This window comes from Bombina bombina, chromosome 5, assembly GCF_027579735.1.
Source record: "Bombina bombina isolate aBomBom1 chromosome 5, aBomBom1.pri, whole genome shotgun sequence".
Lineage (NCBI taxonomy): Eukaryota > Metazoa > Chordata > Amphibia > Anura > Bombinatoridae > Bombina > Bombina bombina.
In genome coordinates, this window is record NC_069503.1 from 729,069,486 (window position 1) to 729,089,605 (window position 20,120).

General features: G+C 41.1%; 1 protein-coding gene across 1 annotated transcript in view; it reads right to left on the reverse strand.

Moving 5' to 3' along the window:
* Window positions 1–431: 431 nt before the first annotated feature.
* Window positions 432–20,120, reverse strand: part of NUP153 (nucleoporin 153) — a 798,292-nt gene continuing 778,603 nt past the window's right edge. The window contains exon 19 of the mRNA XM_053715838.1: window positions 432–1,466. Within this exon, the coding sequence (XP_053571813.1) occupies window positions 1,388–1,466 (79 nt within the window). The 3' untranslated portion in view covers window positions 432–1,387. The remainder of the gene's footprint in view (window positions 1,467–20,120) is intronic.

Sequence of the window (20,120 nt, forward strand, 5' to 3'; positions counted from 1 at the left end):
AAAAATCTCTCTCAAACTGGAAGAGGCATAGGAACTTCCCTGGTACATCCAGCATCTAGCACAAAACTCCCCCCTCTCTCTTGCAGGAAACAATCCGTTCAGAACTTAAAATTCATAAACTTCAACACAGCGTCTCTGCCTATCTCTATGAAAACAGGCAAAGAACTACTAAAACAGGGTAGGGGAAATGGGAGTGATATTTCAATGCTCTGTTTGGAGTCTTTGCCTCCTTCTGGTGAAGTATTAGCCATAGGTTATGACTAAATTTGTGGACTGCCATTATAAAGTATTGGCATGGAACAGATGGGAGGTGGGCAATCTCAACCACCATCCAATTATGCTTTTAAAATTTGAAGACCTACTCTGCATTCAAACTGACCCAGCAATTTTAGGCATCATTATGATGACAATTTTGTAGAGTTAAAACAAAACATGTTTTATCATTTTTATTGATGGCATTTATCCATGGTTTAAACATGTTAATTATACTGTAATAAACATGGCTTTAATATTAAACTTACTTATTATCCAAAGTCACCACAGTCCATTTGTGTAAATATAAAAATATATACTTAATACTTTGTACAATACTGGTTTTTGGTCCAAACAAAAATGGATCAGAAAAGCCAATAAACACTTTAAAGAATTTCCAATTTTCTTTAAAGAATATTTTTTAATGGAATTAGGCAACTTTGAATAATGAGATTTACATAATAAAATCTGAGACAATTCTAAACAAAAATATTTGCTGTAACACAAACAAAATTAAAATTTCAAGTTCACAGATTTGGGTTATGCCGAAAGATACGCAGAGAAAAATTATATTTACATATATATCATAAAATAAGGAAAGCAAGAAAAATAAAGGCAAGAGTAAAGTAGAATGAAAAAATAGAAAAAACAGCATATATTTATTAAATGTAGAACTACAGACCTACCAAGTCCAGAACAGCCATCCTTTAACCAATTTTCTGCTATCAGAAAATTCTTGGTGAACGCTCAACTTCACACACACCAGCACAAACGCAGCATAGAAGTCACTCATTTTCATTCTCTACACTATACACAATCCCTCATTGATAATTACAGTTTTGAAGCGTCGGTAAAATAGTGGTGCAGATGAGTTATTATACAAGAGCCATTCGCTGAGCAGGCTATATTCACTTGTATAGCCAGATCATGCCAAGTCAGTTAATGAAGGAATCAGCTATTTTGCTTGAGAACTTTCCAATCACCAAAGTTTAATTGCTAAGGAAAGAGAAATATTTTCAGCATGTTAAGTCCTTGGACAGATCCGACTTCCACTAAAGACCGTATGAGGTACACTCCAGTATTCGCACAATGCAAGACACCATTTGTTTTAAGAACCAAACTGCGGCGTGTGAATTTATTTTCTCCTTCTTGCAGTCTTTATCTTCCTAGTGGCAATTGAAGGAGGAGGAGGAGCGGCATTTCTCCCATTTGTTCTGAGGGGAAAAAAATGAAATGATGTAAACCTTGCAATTAGATAGGAAAGGAAAAAAAACTCACAAAAATGTTTTTCTCCAAGCAGAAGCTGGAAAGAGAAAGAAAGAAGTTGGAAAGGAGTAGGAGAGTTTTTATTAAAAGGGAAACCCAAAAAAAATCTTTCATGATTCATAGAGTATGAGATTTTAAACAACTTTCCAATTTACTTCTATTATCCATTTTTCTTTGCTCTCTTTATATGTTTTTTTTTTTCAAAAACAATTTATGCTTACCAGATAAATTCCTTTCCTTCCTGGCAGGGAGAGTCCACAAATTCATTCCTTACTGTTGGGAAATACAACACCTGGCCACCAGGAGGAGGCAGACACACCCAAGCCAAAGGCCTGCCCGGAAGGAAAGGAATTTATCTGGTAAGCATAAATAGCGTTTTCCTTCCATAAGGCAGGGAGAGTCCACGACTTCATTTCTTACTGTTGGGAAACTATACCGAAGCGTGCCAGGACACTGAATAAATAACGGGAGGGAACAGAAAAAAAAAAAAAAGAGGCAGACCCTATTCTGAGGGCACCACAGCCTGCAAAACATTACTCCCGAAAGCTGCTTCAGTCGAAGCAAACATCAAACTTGTAAAATTTTAAAAAAAGTGTGTAAGGAGGACCAGGTAGTCGCCTTACAAATCTGATCTATTGAGGCCTCATTCTTAAAAGTCCAAGAGGAAGCCACTGCTCTAGTGGAATGAGCCGTTATCCTCTGAGGAGGCTGTCGTCCTGCTGTCTCATAAGCTAAACGGATGACACTTAAACCAGAAAGATAGGGAAGTCGTAGTAGCCTTCTGCCCCTTACGCTTCCCTGTATAGATGACAAAGAAGAAGATTGTCTGAATTCAAAGCTTAAAAAAAAGCTAGGTGTTAGCACGAAACGTTGCTTTGTCTATGGACCCTGTATAAACAATAAAGGTCTTTTTTATCACAGCTGGAGAAATTCCTTTGTGGACATTTTTTAGGCTTGGTAAGCCTTCTCTGTGTTTCTGTGACCAGCGTGTGCGGTTTTCTATTCTTCAATTCATGAATTCCTTAGTAGCCTAAAGATAGAACTTCAAGGCACGAACCACATCTAGATTGTGAAGCAGACGTTCCTTCGCTAGAGGAGGATTAGGACACAAGGAAGAAAGAACAATTTCTTGATTAATGTTACGATTCAACACTACCTTAGGGATGAACCCTAGTTTAGTGCGTAAAATCGCCTTATGAAAAACCAGATAAGGGAGATCACATTACAAAGCAGAAATCTCTGAAACTCTGCGTGCAGAGGCAATAGCCAACAAAAAAAAGAACCTTCCAAGATAACAATTGAATGTCAACCATATGCATAAGCTCAAACGGAACCTGCTGCAAAACATTAAGAACAAGATTGAGGCTCCAAGGGGGGGGGGGGGGCCCAAGATCTAAACACGGGTCTGATCCTAGCCAGAGCCTTAACAAAGGACTGCACATCAAGAAGCTCAGCCAATCTCTTGTGCAGTAACAGAGACAGGGCCGATATCTGTCCCTTCAGGGAACTAGCAGATGGGCCCTTCTCCAGTCAATCCTGGAGAAAAGATACAATTCTGGCAACCTTAACCTTATGCCAGGAAAAGCCACACTCTTCACACCAGTACAAGCAAGTCCTCCACACTTTATGGTAAATAAGAGTAACTGGCTTACGACCTTGAACCAGAGTATCGATAACACTCTCAGAGAACCCTCTTTTGGCTAAGACTAAGCGTTCAATCTCTACACAGTCAGCCTCAGAGAATCCAGATTTTGATGAATGAAGGCAGATCTCTGCGACAAGGTAACCTCCACTGAGGAGATGAGGACATCCCCACCAGATCCGCAAACCACTTCCTTCGCGGCCATGACAGAGCAATTGGAATCAGATACTCGCTCTTGCTTGATGTGAGCCACCACACGAGGGAGAAGTAGTAATGGAGGAAAAAGATATGAGACTGAACCTCCATGGTACTTATAGGGCATCAATTCCACCTTAGGATCTCTCAACCTGTACCTGGGTAGCTTGGTATTGAGGCGGGATGCCATGAGATCTATCTCTGGCGTCCCCCACTCGCTGCATATCTCTGCAAAACACCTTTGGGTGAAGAGACCATGCCCATGGGTGAAAGGATTGCCTGCTGAGAAAGTCCACTTCCCAGTTCACACCCAGGAATGTGGATAGCTGACAGCGTACATTTGTGAGTCTTCGCCCACTCTAGTATCTGAGATACTTCTCTCGCCGCCAAGGAACTTCTCGTCCCCCCCTGATGGTTGATATAGGCAACAGAGGTTATATTGTCTGATTGGAATCTGATAAACTTGGACAAACCCAGAAGGGGCCAAGCCTTCAAGGCAAAAAAATATTGATAGGAAGGGAAGATAACTCCTAAGTCCACAGACCTCGAGTCTTCTTGGCACCCCAAATGGCTTCCCAGCCAGAAAGGCTTGCGTCCCTAGTCACAATCTCCCAGGATGGGCCTTGGGACAAATGATCTGGACAGAGCCACCAGGAGAGCCTCTCAACAGGCTGTCCCGCACAATCTGTTGAGACTGAATGGTCGCCGTTCCACTGTCTTAGCATGCATAGTTGTAAGGGTCTGAGATGGAATCTGGCAAAAGGAATGATGTCCATGCAAGACACGATAAGTCCATTTACCTCCATACACTGAGCCACTGAGGGTCTAGAGGAGGCCTGGAGGGCAAGACATGCAGAAGTTAGTTATCTGTCAGGAATATTCTCATGGATATGGAGTCTATTATAGTTTCCAGGAAATTCACCCTTGTACTTTGAGTAAGAGAACTCTTTTCCAAGTTTATCTTCCATCCATGTGATCGAAGAGCCCCCAGAACCTTTGTAAATATCCTTGGAGTAGTAGCTAGGCCAAAACGGAAGAGCTATGAACTGGAAGTGCTGGTCCAGAAAAGCAAACCTCAGGAACTGAAAATGTTCCCTGTAAATCGAGACGTGAAAAGTATGCATCCTTAAGGTCTACTGTGGTCATAAACTATCCTTCCTGAACCAGAGGCAGGATTGACCGTATTGTTTCCATCTTGAAAGAGGGAACACTCAGAAACCCGTATGCAACTTAAAAAGACAGCCCTCTTTTCTGGTCTTGTCGAAAGACTGGAGTGTAGGAATCTGCCCCTGAGACTTGAATCCTGTATCCTTGAGATACAACCTTCAGGACCCAAGGATCCTGTACACCCTGGAACCAAGCGTCTGAAAAAAGAGAGACTGCCCCCTACTCGATCTGATCCCGGATCAGGGGCCTCCCGTTCATGCCATTTTGTTCTCAGCAGGCTTCTTAGTCTGTTTGGACTTATTCCAGGAGTGAGCCTGCTTTCAAGTACTCGGGTTGCTCGGACTTGGAAGGGGACAGTTGCCGTCCCTTAGTCCTATTCTTCTTATCCTGTGGTAGGAAGGCACCTTTCCCTACGGTAACCATAGAGATAATGGAGTCCAGCCCTGGACCAAATAAAATCTTCCCCTTGAAGGGAAGAGAAAAGGAGTCTGGATTTAGAAGTCATATCCGCAGACCAAGACTTCAACCAGAGAGCCCGACAGGCTAGAAACGCAATACCAGCAGCTTTTTTTATGCGAATAATCTGCATATTCGCTTCACAGATGGAGTTACCAATGCTCAGTGCCTTAATTATCTCCTGAATATCCTCAAGGGGAGTCTCCACCTCAATAAGCTCCGACAGTGTCGCAACCGTGGCTACCTTTGGTTGAAATAAAAACCCATATGTTTTAACATCTTCCTCAGAAGTTTCCATTTTTTTTTTTATCCATAGGCTCTATAAAAGAAGAACTATCGTCCAGAAGGATAGTAGTATGCTTAGCCACCATGGAGATAGTGCCATCCATCTTAGGGATGGAGCCCAACAAATCTAATTGACAGTCAGGGAATCAGTTTTCCCTCTAGTCTACTTTTAAAAAACAAGTTCCTACTCTTTTCTGTTCGTTTATGAATAGTGTTCACCATCTTAAGTGGCACAGGAAAAGTCAGAGGGACCTTGCTATCTTCGTAAACCCTGTCTAATTTAGGGATCTTAGGCTCCTCAGGGAATGTAGCCTCTGGAACCTCTAGAGTAGACAGAACCTCCTTTAATACAAAAACATAATTTATGTAAGAACTTACCTGATAAATTCATTTCTTTCATATTAACAAGAGTCCATGAGCTAGTGACGTATGGGATATACATTCCTACCAGGAGGGGCAAAGTTTCCCAAACCTTAAAATGCCTATAAATACACCCCTCACCACACCCACAAATCAGTTTAACGAATAGCCAAGAAGTGGGGTGATAAGAAAAAGTGCGAAGCATATAAAATAAGGAATTGGAATAATTGTGCTTTATACAAAAAAATCATAACCACCACAAAAAAGGGTGGGCCTCATGGACTCTTGTTAATATGAAAGAAATGAATTTATCAGGTAAGTTCTTACATAAATTATGTTTTCTTTCATGTAATTAACAAGAGTCCATGAGCTAGTGACGTATGGGATAATGACTACCCAAGATGTGGATCTTTCCACACAAGAGTCACTAGAGAGGGAGGGATAAAATAAAGACAGCCAATTCCTGCTGAAAATAATCCACACCCAAAATAAAGTTTAACAAAAAACATAAGCAGAAGATTCAAACTGAAACCGCTGCCTGAAGAACTTTTCTACCAAAAACTGCTTCAGAAGAAGAAAATACATCAAAATGGTAGAATTTAGTAAAAGTATGCAAAGAAGACCAAGTTGCTGCTTTGCAGATCTGGTCAACCGAAGCTTCATTCCTAAACGCCCAGGAAGTAGATACTGACCTAGTAGAATGAGCTGTAATTCTTTGAGGCGGAGTTTTACCCGACTCAACATAGGCAAGATGAATTAAAGATTTCAACCAAGATGCCAAAGAAATGGCAGAAGCTTTCTGGCCTTTCCTAGAACCGGAAAAGATAACAAATAGACTAGAAGTCTTACGGAAAGATTTCGTAGCTTCAACATAATATTTCAAAGCTCTAACAACATCCAAAGAATGCAATGATTTCTCCTTAGAATTCTTAGGATTAGGACATAATGAAGGAACCACAATTTCTCTACTAATGTTGTTGGAATTCATAACTTTAGGTAAAAATTCAAAAGAAGTTCGCAACACCGCCTTATCCTGATGAAAAATCAGAAAAGGAGACTCACACGAAAGAGCAGATAATTCAGAAACTCTTCTAGCAGAAGAGATGGCCAAAAGGAACAAAACTTTCCAAGAAAGTAATTTAATGTCCAATGAATGCATAGGATCAAACGGAGGAGCTTGAAGAGCTCCCAGAACCAAATTCAAACTCCAAGGAGGAGAAATTGACTTAATGACAGGTTTTATACGAACCAAAGCTTGTACAAAACAATGAATATCAGGAAGAATAGCAATCTTTCTGTGAAAAAGAACAGAAAGAGCAGAGATTTGTCCTTTCAAAGAACTTGCGGACAAACCCTTATCCAAACCATCCTGAAGAAATTGTAAAATTCTCGGTATTCTAAAAGAATGCCAAGAAAAATGATGAGAAAGACACCATGAAATATAAGTCTTCCAGACTCTATAATATATCTCTCGAGATACAGATTTACGAGCCTGTAACATAGTATTAATCACGGAGTCAGAGAAACCTCTATGACCAAGAATCAAGCGTTCAATCTCCATACCTTTAAATTTAAGGATTTCAGATCCGGATGGAAAAAAGGACCTTGTGACAGAAGGTCTGGTCTTAACGGAAGAGTCCATGGCTGGCAAGATGCCATCCGGACAAGATCCGCATACCAAAACCTGTGAGGCCATGCCGGAGCTATTAGCAGAACAAACGAGCATTCCCTCAGAATCTTGGAGATTACTCTTGGAAGAAGAACTAGAGGCGGAAAGATATAGGCAGGATGATACTTCCAAGGAAGTGATAATGCATCCACTGCCTCCGCCTGAGGATCCCGGGATCTGGACAGATACCTGGGAAGTTTCTTGTTTAGATGAGAGGCCATCAGATCTATCTCTGGGAGCCCCCACAATTGAACAATCTGAAGAAATACCTCTGGGTGAAGAGACCATTCGCCCGGATGCAACGTTTGGCGACTGAGATAATCCGCTTCCCAATTGTCTACACCTGGGATATGAACCGCAGAGATTAGACAGGAGCTGGATTCCGCCCAAACCAAAATTCGAGATACTTCTTTCATAGCCAGAGGACTGTGAGTCCCTCCTTGATGATTGATGTATGCCACAGTTGTGACATTGTCTGTCTGAAAACAAATGAACGATTCTCTCTTCAGAAGAGGCCAAAACTGAAGAGCTCTGAAAATTGCACGGAGTTCCAAAATATTGATCGGTAATCTCACCTCCTGAGATTCCCAAACTCCTTGTGCCGTCAGAGATCCCCACACAGCTCCCCAACCTGTGAGACTTGCATCTGTTGAAATTACAGTCCAGGTCGGAAGAACAAAAGAAGCCCCCTGAATTAAACGATGGTGATTTGTCCACCACGTTAGAGAGTGTCGAACAATCGGTTTTAAAGATATTAATTGAGATATCTTCGTGTAATCCCTGCACCATTGGTTCAGCATACAGAGCTGAAGAGGTCGCATGTGAAAACGAGCAAAGGGGATCGCGTCCGATGCAGCAGTCATAAGACCTAGAATTTCCATGCATAAGGCTACCGAAGGGAATGATTGTGACTGAAGGTTTCGACAAGCTGTAATCAATTTTAGACGTCTCTTGTCTGTTAAAGACAGAGTCATGGACACTGAATCTATCTGGAAACCCAGAAAGGTTACCCTTGTTTGAGGAATCAAAGAACTTTTTGGTAAATTGATCCTCCAACCATGATCTTGAAGAAACAACACAAGTCGATTCGTATGAGACTCTGCTAAATGTAAAGACGGAGCAAGTACCAAGATATCGTCCAAATAAGGAAATACCACAATACCCTGTTCTCTGATTACAGACAGAAGGGCACCGAGAATCTTTGTGAAAATTCTTGGAGCTGTAGCAAGGCCAAACGGTAGAGCCACAAATTGGTAATGCTTGTCTAGAAAAGAGAATCTCAGGAACTGATAATGATCTGGATGAATCGGAATATGCAGATATGCATCCTGTAAATCTATTGTGGACATATAATTCCCTTGCTGAACAAAAGGCAATATAGTCCTTACAGTTACCATCTTGAACGTTGGTATCCTTACATAACGATTCAATAATTTTAGATCCAGAACTGGTCTGAAGGAATTCTCCTTCTTTGGTACAATGAAGAGATTTGAATAAAACCCCATCCCCTGTTCCGGAACTGGAACTGGCATAATTACTCCAGCCAACTCTAGATCTGAAACACAATTCAGAAATGCTTGAGCTTTCACTGGATTTACTGGGACATGGGAAAGAAAAAATCTCTTTGCAGGAGGTCTCATCTTGAAACCAATTCTGTACCCTTCTGAAACAATGTTCTGAATCCAAAGATTGTGAACAGATTTGATCCAAATTTCTTTGAAAAAACGTAACCTGCCCCCTACCAGCTGAACTGGAATGAGGGCCGTACCTTCATGTGAACTTAGAAGCAGGCTTTGCCTTTCTAGCAGGCTTGGATTTATTCCAGACTGGAGATGGTTTCCAAACTGAAACTGCTCCTGAGGACGAAGGATCAGGCTTTTGTTCTTTGTTGAAACGAAAGGAACGAAAACGATTGTTAGCCCTGTTTTTACCTTTAGATTTTTTATCCTGTGGTAAAAAAGTTCCTTTCCCACCAGTAACAGTTGAAATAATAGAATCCAACTGAGAACCAAATAATTTGTTTCCCTGAAAAGAAATGGAAAGTAGAGTTGATTTAGAAGCCATATCAGCATTCCAAGTCTTAAGCCATAAAGCTCTTCTGGCTAAGATAGCCAGAGACATAAATCTAACATCAACTCTAATAATATCAAAAATGGCATCACAGATGAAATTATTAGCATGCTGGAGAAGAATAATAATATCATGAGAATCACGATTTGTTACTTGTTGCGCTAGAGTTTCCAACCAAAAAGTTGAAGCTGCAGCAACATCAGCCAATGATATAGCAGGTCTAAGAAGATTACCTGAACATAGATAAGCTTTTCTTAGAAAAGATTCAATTTTTCTATCTAAAGGATCCTTAAACGAGGTACCATCTGACGTAGGAATGGTAGTACGTTTAGCAAGGGTAGAAATAGCCCCATCAACTTTAGGGATTTTGTCCCAAAATTCTAACCTGTCAGGCGGAACAGGATATAATTGCTTAAAACGTTTAGAAGGAGTAAATGAATTACCCAATTTATCCCATTCCTTAGCAATTACTGCAGAAATAGCATTAGGAACAGGAAAGACTTCTGGAATAACCGCAGGAGCTTTAAAAACCTTATCCAAACGTATAGAATTAGTATCAAGAGGACTAGAATCCTCTATTTCTAAAGCAATTAGTACTTCTTTAAGTAAAGAGCGAATAAATTCCATCTTAAATAAATATGAAGATTTATCAGCATCAATCTCTGAGACAGAATCCTCTGAACTAGAAGAGTCCAAAGAATCAGAATGATGGTGTTCATTTAAAAATTCATCTGTAGAGAGAGAAGATTTAAAAGACTTTTTACGTTTACTAGAAGGAGAAATAACAGACAAAGCCTTCTTTATGGATTCAGAAACAAAATCTCTTATGTTATCAGGAACATTCTGCACCTTAGATGTTGAGGGAACTGCAACAGGCAATGGTACATCACTAAAGGAAATATTATCTGCTTTAACAAGTTTGTCATGACAATTAATACAAACAACAGCTGGAGAAATAGCTACCAAAAGTTTACAGCAGATACACTTAGCTTTGGTAGATCCAGCAGGCAGTGGTTTTCCTGTAGTATCTTCTGGCTCAGATGCAACGTGAGACATCTTGCAATATGTAAGAGAAAAAACAACATATAAAGCAAAATAAATCAAATTCCTTATAAGACAGTTTCAGGAATGGGAAAAAAATGCCAAACATCAAGCTTCTAGCAACCAGAAGCAAATGAAAATGAGACTGAAATAATGTGGAGACAAAAGCGACGCCCATATTTTTTGGCGCCAAATAAGACGCCCACATTATTTGGCGCCTAAATGCTTTTGGCGCCAAAAATGACGCCACATCCGGAACGCCGACATTTTTGGCGCAAAATAACGTCAAAAAATGACGCAACTTCCGGCGACACGTATGACGCCGGAAACGGAAATGAATTTTTGCGCCAAAAAAAAATCCGCGCCAAAAATGACGCAATAAAATGAAGCATTTTCAGCCCCCGCGAGCCTAACAGCCCACAGGGAAAAAAGTCAAATTTTTGAGGTAAGACAAAATATGATAATTTAAAGCATAATCCCAAATATGAAACTGACTGTCTGAAATAAGGAAAGTTGAACATTCTGAGTCAAGGCAAATAAATGTTTGAATACATATATTTAGAACTTTATAAATAAAGTGCCCAACCATAGCTTAGAGTGTCACAGAAAATAAGACTTACTTACCCCAGGACACTCATCTACATGTTTGTAGAAAGCCAAACCAGTACTGAAACGAGAATCAGTAGAGGAAATGGTAAATATAAGAGTATATCGTCGATCTGAAAAGGGAGGTAAGAGATGAATCTCTACGACCGATAACAGAGAACCTTATGAAATAGACCCCGTAGAAGGAGATCACTGCATTCAATAGGCAATACTCTCCTCACATCCCTCTGACATTCACTGCACGCTGAGAGGAAAACCGGGCTCCAACTTGCTGCGGAGCGCATATCAACGTAGAATCTAGCACAAACTTACTTCACCACCTCCCTTGGAGGCAAAGTTTGTAAAACTGATTTGTGGGTGTGGTGAGGGGTGTATTTATAGGCATTTTAAGGTTTGGGAAACTTTGCCCCTCCTGGTAGGAATGTATATCCCATACGTCACTAGCTCATGGACTCTTGTTAATTACATGAAAGAAACGTAGATGCTCAATTTTAAATCTAAAAGGAGGTTTAGTAACTGAAGTCTCCGAAAGTTCACCCTCTGAAGCTACAGAGGTTAACTCATCTTCGGATAGCTGGAATATAGTAGCTAAATCCAACAAATATTTAGATGACTAGGTCAGGAGAACTATGTTTTTAACCTCTCTCTTGCGTTCGTTAGAGCGAGGTAAGGCACTCAGACACCGCTGATTGTAACTGTGCGGTAAAGTCAGCTGGAAAAAAGCCCCCTCCAGATGGAGGATTAGTTGAGCCACGGGGAACTGCAAGTGGAGCAGGTAGTGTAGAAAGGGTAGTAATTTCTCTGGACCCAGATTCCTGAGAAGTAGATGGCTCAGAAGGGCTAATAGCACTATAAGTATTAGCAGGCTTGTCTCCCTTCTTAGACTTTAGAACAGTGTTTAGGCAAATGGAACAAAATTGAGCAGGCGGGCAAACCACATCCTCCTCGCAATATAAAAAGGAATTATTAAACAGGAATTATTAATCAGTACAGAAGGAGCGGAACCTTCTAATGTAGTACCAGAGTCCTCCATAGCTTTGTATATACCCAGACAAGGACAATCAAAAAGAAACACTTATTTAAAAAAAAGAGTACCTTAATACTTCCAATGGCTGGGGCACTCACCAGCTCCTAGACCCAGACAGATAACAGTGAAAACACTCTCAGGAGTGTTGCCTGCAGCAGGATCTTAGAAAATTAAAGAGACTGCACCCGGTCATGTGGTACGTAAGACAGGACTTCCCCTGCTATGAAAAAAGGGCGCCAAGCTATTATGAGCTGCGTAACACTTTAAAAACAAAAGTAAAACCCGTTTGTTGCAAGCCAAAAACCCCCCAAAAAAAAACAAACCTCTGAGCCTAAAAACAACTCACATTCAGCAGATATAAATGCCCAAACTGTTCAAATAATCTTCCTGAAGGAGATATTAACCCTTGATCCTATTAAGGTATAAAGGAGCCACACTGCGACCCTGTATAGAGTTTTAAAGTGTATATATAAAAACAGTCTTACCCTCCAGGATCCATGCTGTGGAACAGGCACAGCCTCTCAAGTGTGACATTCTTGCAGCAGCGCTTCTGACATGGACTTGAGTGTGTAACAGCAAGCAGTGAAAGTCAACACTGATTGCTCAGCAAAAAAAAGAAAAAAACTTATGCTTACCTGATAAATGTATTTCTTTGACACGATGAGTCCACGGATCATCTTAATTACTAATGGGATATTGACCTCCTGATCAGCAGGAGGCGGCAAAGAGCACCACAGCAGAGCTGTTAAATAGCTCCCCCCTTCCCTCCCACTCCAGTCATTCGACTGAAGTTAGGAAAAGAAAGGAAAAGTCAAGGTGCAGAGGTGTCTGAAGTTTACAATAACCCACAACCTGTCAAAAAGAACAGTGCAGGCCCTGGACTCATCGTGTCAAAAAAGAAATACATTTATTAGGTAAGCATAAATTTTCTTTTCTTAGACACGATGAGTCCACGGATCATCTTAATTACTAATGGGATTCAATACCCAAGCTAGAGTACACAGATGATACGGGAGGGACAAGACAGGGAACCTAAACGGAAGGCACCACTGCTTGAAGAACCTTTCTCCCAAAAGCGGCCTTAGCCGAGGCAAAAGTGTCAAATTTGTAGAACTTTGAAAAAGTGTGAAGAGAGGACCAAGTTGCAGCCTTGCAAATCTGTTCCACAGAAGCTTCATTTTCTGAAAGCCCATGAGGAAGCAACAGCCCTCATGGAATGAGCCGTAAATCTCCCGGGAGGCTGCTGTCCAGTAGTCTCAAATGCAAAACGTATGATACTCTTCAGCCAAAAAGAAAGAGAAGTAGCCGTAGCTCTGTCCCTTGCTTTTTCCTGAGAAAACCGCAAACAAAGAAAAAGACTGACGACAGTCCTTAGTCGCCTGCAGGTAAAACTTTAAAGCACGGACCACGTCCAAATTGTGCAGAAGTCTTTCCTTCTGAGGAGGAGGATTAGGACACAGGAAAAGAACAACAATCTCCTGATTAATGTTCCGATCAGAAACAAATTTAGGAAGAAATCCTAATTTAGTACGTAAAACTACCTTATCTGAATGGAAAAGAAGATAAGGAGACTCATACTGCAATGCCAAGAGCTCTGACACTCTCCAAGCAGAAAATGTAGCAACAAGAAATAAAACCTTCCAAGATAACTTAATATCTAAGGAATGCATAGGCTCAAACGGAGCCCCTTGAAGAACTCTGAGAACTAAATTCAGACTCCATGGAGGAGCAACTGGTTTGAACACAGGCCTGATCCTGACCAAGGCCTGACAAAATAATTGTACATCTGGGACATCTGCCAGACGTTTGTGTAACAAAATAGATAAGGCAGATATTTGACCCTTTAAGGAACTTGTTGATAAAAACTCTACTCCATGAGTAGCCCTTGGACTCACACCAATATAGATATTTACACCATATCTTATGGTAAATCGTTCTAGTTACAGGCATACAAGCCTGAATCATGGTCTAAATGACCGATTCAGAAAAGTCCCGCTTGGATAAAGTTAAGCGATCAATCTCCAAGCAGTCAGCTTCAGAGAAATTAGATTTGGATGAAAGAAGGGGCCTTGAATTAGAAGGTCCTTCCTCAACGGAAGTCTCCAAGGTGGCAGAGATGACATGTCCACCAGATCTGCATACCAATCCTGCGAGGCCAAGCCAGGGCATAAGGATCACTGATGCCCTCTCCTGCTTGATTCGAGCAATGACTCGAGGAAGAAGGGCAAACAGGAGATAGGTATGCTAGGCTGAAGGTCCAAGGAACCGCCAAAGCATCTATCATTTCCGCCTGGTCGTCCCTGGACCTCGATCCATATCTCAGGAGCCTGGTATTCTGTCGAGATGCCATGAGATCTAATTCCGGCTGACCCCACTTAATAATCAGGCTGGAAAACACTTCCGGATAGAGTTCCCACTCCCCCGGATGAAAGTTCTGTCTCCTCAGGAAGTCCGCCTCCCAGTTGTCCACCCCTGGGTTGTGGATCGCCGACAGGCAGCAATAATGGGTCTCCGCCCACTGAATTATTTTGGTTACCTTTGTCATCGCTAAAGAACTCCTCGTTCCTCCCTGATAGATGTAAGCCACTGAAGTTATGATGTCCGACTGGAACCTGATAAACTGGACCAAGGCTAACTGGGGCCAGGCCAGAAGAGCATTGAAGATCACTTCCAGCTCCAGAGTCCAGAATGTTTATAGAAAGAACAGACTCAGACCAAACTCCCTGATCCTTTAGGGAGCCCCAGACTGCTCCCCATCCTAGAAGGCTGGCGTCTTGTCATGATCACCCAGAATGGTCTGTGGAAGCAGGTTCCCTGGGAGAGATGATCCAGAGACAACCACCATTGAAGAGAATCCCTTGTCTCCAATTCCAGTAGTATTCGAGGAGACAAATCTGCATAATCTCCGTTCCATTGCCTGAGCATGCTTAACTGTAGAGGTGGAACCGAGCAAACGGGATGTCGTCCATTGCCGCCACCATCAGCCCGATTACCTCCATGTACAGAGCCACTGATGGCTGAGGAGTGGACTGAAGGACTAGGCAAGCATTGATAATCTTTGATTTCCTGACTTCTGTCAGAAAAATTTCCATTGATAGGGAATCTATTATGGTTCCCAAGAAAGCTATGAAAATTCTGGGAGCTGTGGCAAGACCAAAAGGAAGAGCCACGAATTGGAAAAGCTTGTCCAGAAAGGCAAATCTTAGTAACCTGTGATGATCCTTGAGAATGGGAACATGCAGGTACGCGTCCTTTAAAACCACTGTTATCATAAATTTTGGATTAAAGGAAGAATGGAATGAAAAGTTTCCATCTTAAAAATTTGCTGAGACTCTTGAGATCTAAAATTGTTCTGAAGGTTCCCTCTTTTTTAGGAACCATGAACAGATTGGAATAAAACCCCTGACCCTGTTCCTGTATTGGAACGGGAACAATCACTCCCAGGCCGGAGAGGTCTCCTACACAGAGTAAGAACGCCTCTTTTAGTCTGGTCTGCAGATAATCTTTAAAGCACAAAACTGCCTCTGGGAGGAAAACTTTTGAACTCCAATTTGTATCCCTAGGACACAATTTCCATTGCCCAGGGGTCCTGAACATCTCGAACCCAAGCCTAAGCGAAGAAGGAAAGTCTGCCCCTCCAAGATCCGGTCCTGGATCGGGGGTATGACTCTTATGTTGTCTTTGATTCAATGGCAGGCTTAATGGATTGTTTTCCCTTATTCAAAGACTGATTGGGTCTCCATGCAGGTTTTTGACTGTTCCTGCTTGTTTGTTTCTCTTATCCTGAGGGAGGAGATGACCTTAACCTCCCGTGAAATCAGAGATAATTTCCGCGAGGCCAGATCCAAACAAGGTCTTCCCCTTGTAAGGAATAGCTAGAAGCTTAGACGTAGAGGACGCATCCGCAGCCCAAGGATTTAGCCATAAGGCTCTGTGGGGTAGAATAGAGAAACCCGAATCTTTGCTCCCAGTTTGATAACTTGAAGGGAAGCATCCATAAAAAAGGAATTAGCTAGTTTAAGAGCTTTTATCCTATCTTGGATGTCATCCAAAGAAGTTTCTGTCCTGATAGCATCAGACAGTGCATCGAACCAATATGCCGCCGCACTAGTGACAGTAGCAGCGCACACAGCTGGCCGCCACTGCAGGCCCTGGTGTACATACCTCTTTTAGAGTAGACCCTCTAATTTCTTGTCCATAGGATCTTTGAAGGCACAACTATGCTTATGGGAATAGTTGTTCTCTTAGCTAGGGTGGAAACGGCCCTTTCCACCTTGGGCACTGTTTTGCCAAGCCTCCTTGATGGAGTCGGCTATGGGAAAACATATTTTTAAAAATAGGAGATGGAGACAAAGGAATACCCGATCTCTCCCACTCCTTAGCAATGATCTCAGAAGCTCGGTCAGGGACCGGAAACACGTTTGTCGAGCTTACTGGACATCTTAAGAACAACAACTATCAGAGTCGCTGTCGTCCAAAGTAGCTAAAACCTCCTTAAGTAACAGACGGAGGTATTCTAGCTTAAACCTGAAAAATACCACTTCAGTATCAGCAGGAGGAATTATACTGTCTGAATCTGAAATTTCCCCTTCAGATGCTATTACTGTATTCTCCTCTTCAGGCTTCTGGGAGGGGACCTCCTAAATAGTCACAACAGCGTCAGAGACCTCGCTTGCTGAATGTCTGATTTTCCTCTTACACTTTCCCTGTAACATTGAAAAAGCAGACAGAGCATCTGAAATTGTAGAAGACATGAGAGAAGCGACGTCTTAGAGTAACGCCAGCTGGAGTTAGAGAGAAGAGGCGCAGGGCACTGCATGTGAGGGCTGTAAAATTTTGGACACGAGGAGAAAGTTGCGGCATATATTGAACCTTGTCAGACTCCTGGACAACATCTGCTTTAGGACAAGTTGGCTCAGAAAAAAATTATTTACCTATAATTTTGAGTCCTCTTAATACATGAGGAACAGAAAGGGATTGGTGGTTCCACATTGGCCTCAAAATACAAGGAGCAAGTGGCCTCTTGCAAGGGCTCTTGGTCCAAGCTGATCACAATGGTCTATATAATAAACAAAAAACTTGGGTATAATTTGTACAGTAAGGATGGATTGCATATAAATGATATGGGTGCAGGTGTGTTGGGGGAAAGGATGGTAGCAAGTTTAGAGAATATTTTAAACTAGGCAAAGGGGGGGAGGGTCAGTTAGAACACAATAGAATAGAGAGATCAGTCTGTGAATCAGTCAGTCCTTTGATATCTCAAGGAAGAGATGACTTAAGAAATGTCACATTAGAAAGTATGGAGGAAAGCACACCAAGAATCAGCAGAAAGCACATGCAAATTAAATGTATGACAACAAATGCAAGAAGCATGACGGGTAAAATGGGGGAGCTGATGCTCTTCGTTGCAGAAGAGGACTATGATGTTATCAGTATAACTGAAACTTGGTGGGATGATTCACATGACTGGGCAGTTAACTTAGAGTGGTATACTTTATTTAGAAGGGACAGAAATAATAAAAGGTGTGGAGGAATCTGCATGTATATTAAACCTAACCTTAAACCTGATACAGGCGACAATGTAGAGACCCTATGGGTGGAAATAAAGAGTGGGGGGAAAATCCTAAAAAATTATTACTAGGAACATGCTACAAGCCCCCCAACATTAGTGACCTGGATGAAACTCAACTACTAATACAAATAGGTAAGGCTTCTAATAACAGTGCTGTAATTATGGGAGATTTTAACTACCCTGATATAAACTGGGCCAATGAAACTAGTAATTCAGCTAAGGGGGATAGATTTATAAATGTTCTCAGGGATAACTTGTCACAATTAATAGAGGAGCCAAGTAGGAGTACTGCTATATTGGATTTAGTGCTATCAAATAATACAGATCTAATTTCAAACATAGAAGTAAAAGAACATTTGGGTAACAGTGATCATAACATGGTCACATTTGAAATTTCTTTTCATAAGTAGTGTCTTAAAGGTTTAACCAAGACTTTTAATATTAAGAAAGCAAAATTCAACGATTTAAGGAAATCATTAAATAACATAAATTGGGACCAAGTATTCTCTAATAAAAATACAGAGGATAAATGGATAACATTTAAAACTTTGTTAAATAAATATACATATCAACAAATACCATATGGTTATAAAAATAAAAAATCCAAGCCAATGTGGCTGAATATAAATGTGTCAAGAGAAATTAGGAAAAAACGTAAGGCATTTAAATTATTCAAAGAAAATAGTACAGACTCAAAATTCCAAATTTATAAGGAATGTAACAAAGCATGCAAAAAAGCAAATTAGCCAAAATTGAAAATGAAAAAATAATTGCAAAGGATTCTAAATCTAACCCTAAAAGATTCTTTAAGTACATAAATAGCAAAAAATCTAAGAAAGACAATATAGGTAGATTAAAATGCGGGGAGGGTAGCATGATAAACAGTGACAGGGAGAAGGCTGAGATACTAAACCAGTTTTTTTCTTCAGTATACACGAGAGGAACCATTGGATGATACTTTGGAACAAAATAGAACATGCCAGCCCATACCATTAATTGGATTATGTATAGAGGATATCAGGAACAAATTGGATAATATTAAAGTAAATAAAACTCCAGGCCCAGATGGAATACACCCAAGGGTGTTGAGGGAGCTTAGCACTGTTATAGACAAACCTCTACTCTTTATTTTTCAAGACTCATCATCCTCAGGCATGGTACCCAAGGATTGGCGTAAAGCTGATGTGGTGCCACTCTTCAAAAAGTTAAGTAGGGATGATCCAGGAAGCTATAGACCAGTTAGTCTGACATCAATAGTGGGGAAGATATTTGAAGGGATTATAAGGGATTATATTGATGAGCATATTCGTGTAAACAAGATTATGAGTTCTAATCAGCATGGTTTTAGGAGAAAACATAATTTATGCTTACCTGATAAATGTATTTCTCTTGTGATGTATCGAGTCCACGGATTCATCCTTACTTGTGGGATATTCTCCTTCCCTACAGGAAGTGGCAGAGAGAGCACCCACAGCAGAGCTGTCTATAAAGCTCCTCCCTTAGCTCAACCCCCCAGTCATTCGACCGAAGGCTAGGAAGAAAAAGGAGAAACTATAGGGTGCAGTGGTGAATGAAAGTTTTAAAATAAAATAAAAATATATATGCCTCTCTTAAAAAACAGGGCGGGCCGTGGACTCGATACATCACAAGAGAAATAAATTTATCAGGTAAGCATAAAACATAATTTATGCTTACCTGATAAATTTATTTCTATTGTAGTGTATTCAGTCCACGGGTCATCCATTACTTATGGGATATATTCCCTTCCCAACAGGAAGTTGCAAGAGGATCACCCAAGCAGAGCTGCCATATAGCTCCTCCCCTCACATGTCATATCCAGTCATTCGACCGAAACAAGACAAGAAAGGAGAAACCATAGGGTGCAGTGGTGACTGGAGTTTTAATTAAAATTTAGATCTGCCTTAAAAGACAGGGCAGGCCGTGGACTGAATACACTACAAGAGAAATAAATTTATCAGGTAAGCATAAATTATGTTTTCTCTTGTTAAGTGTATTCAGTCCACGGGTCATCCATTACTTATGGGATACCAATACCAAAGCCAAAGTACACGGATGATGGGAGGGACAAGGCAGGAACTTAAACGGAAGGAACCACTGCCTGTAGAACCTTTCTCCCAAAAACAGCCTCCGAAGAAGCAAAAGTGTCAAATTTGTAAAATTTTGAAAAAGTGTGAAGCGAAGACCAAGTTGCAGCCTTGCAAATCTGTTCAACAGAGGCCTCATTCTTAAAGGCCCAGGTGGAAGCAACAGCTCTAGTGGAATGAGCTGTAATTCTTTCAGGGGGCTGCTGTCCAGCAGTCTCATAGGCTAAACGTATTATGCTACGAAGTGAAGAAGTTTGACGAAAATCTTTAGTTGCCTGTAAATAGAACTTCAGGGCACAGACTACGTCCAGATTATGCAAAAGTCGTTCCTTCTTTGAAGAAGGATTAGGACATAATGATGGAACAACAATCTCCTGATTGATATTCCTGTTAGAAACTATATTAGG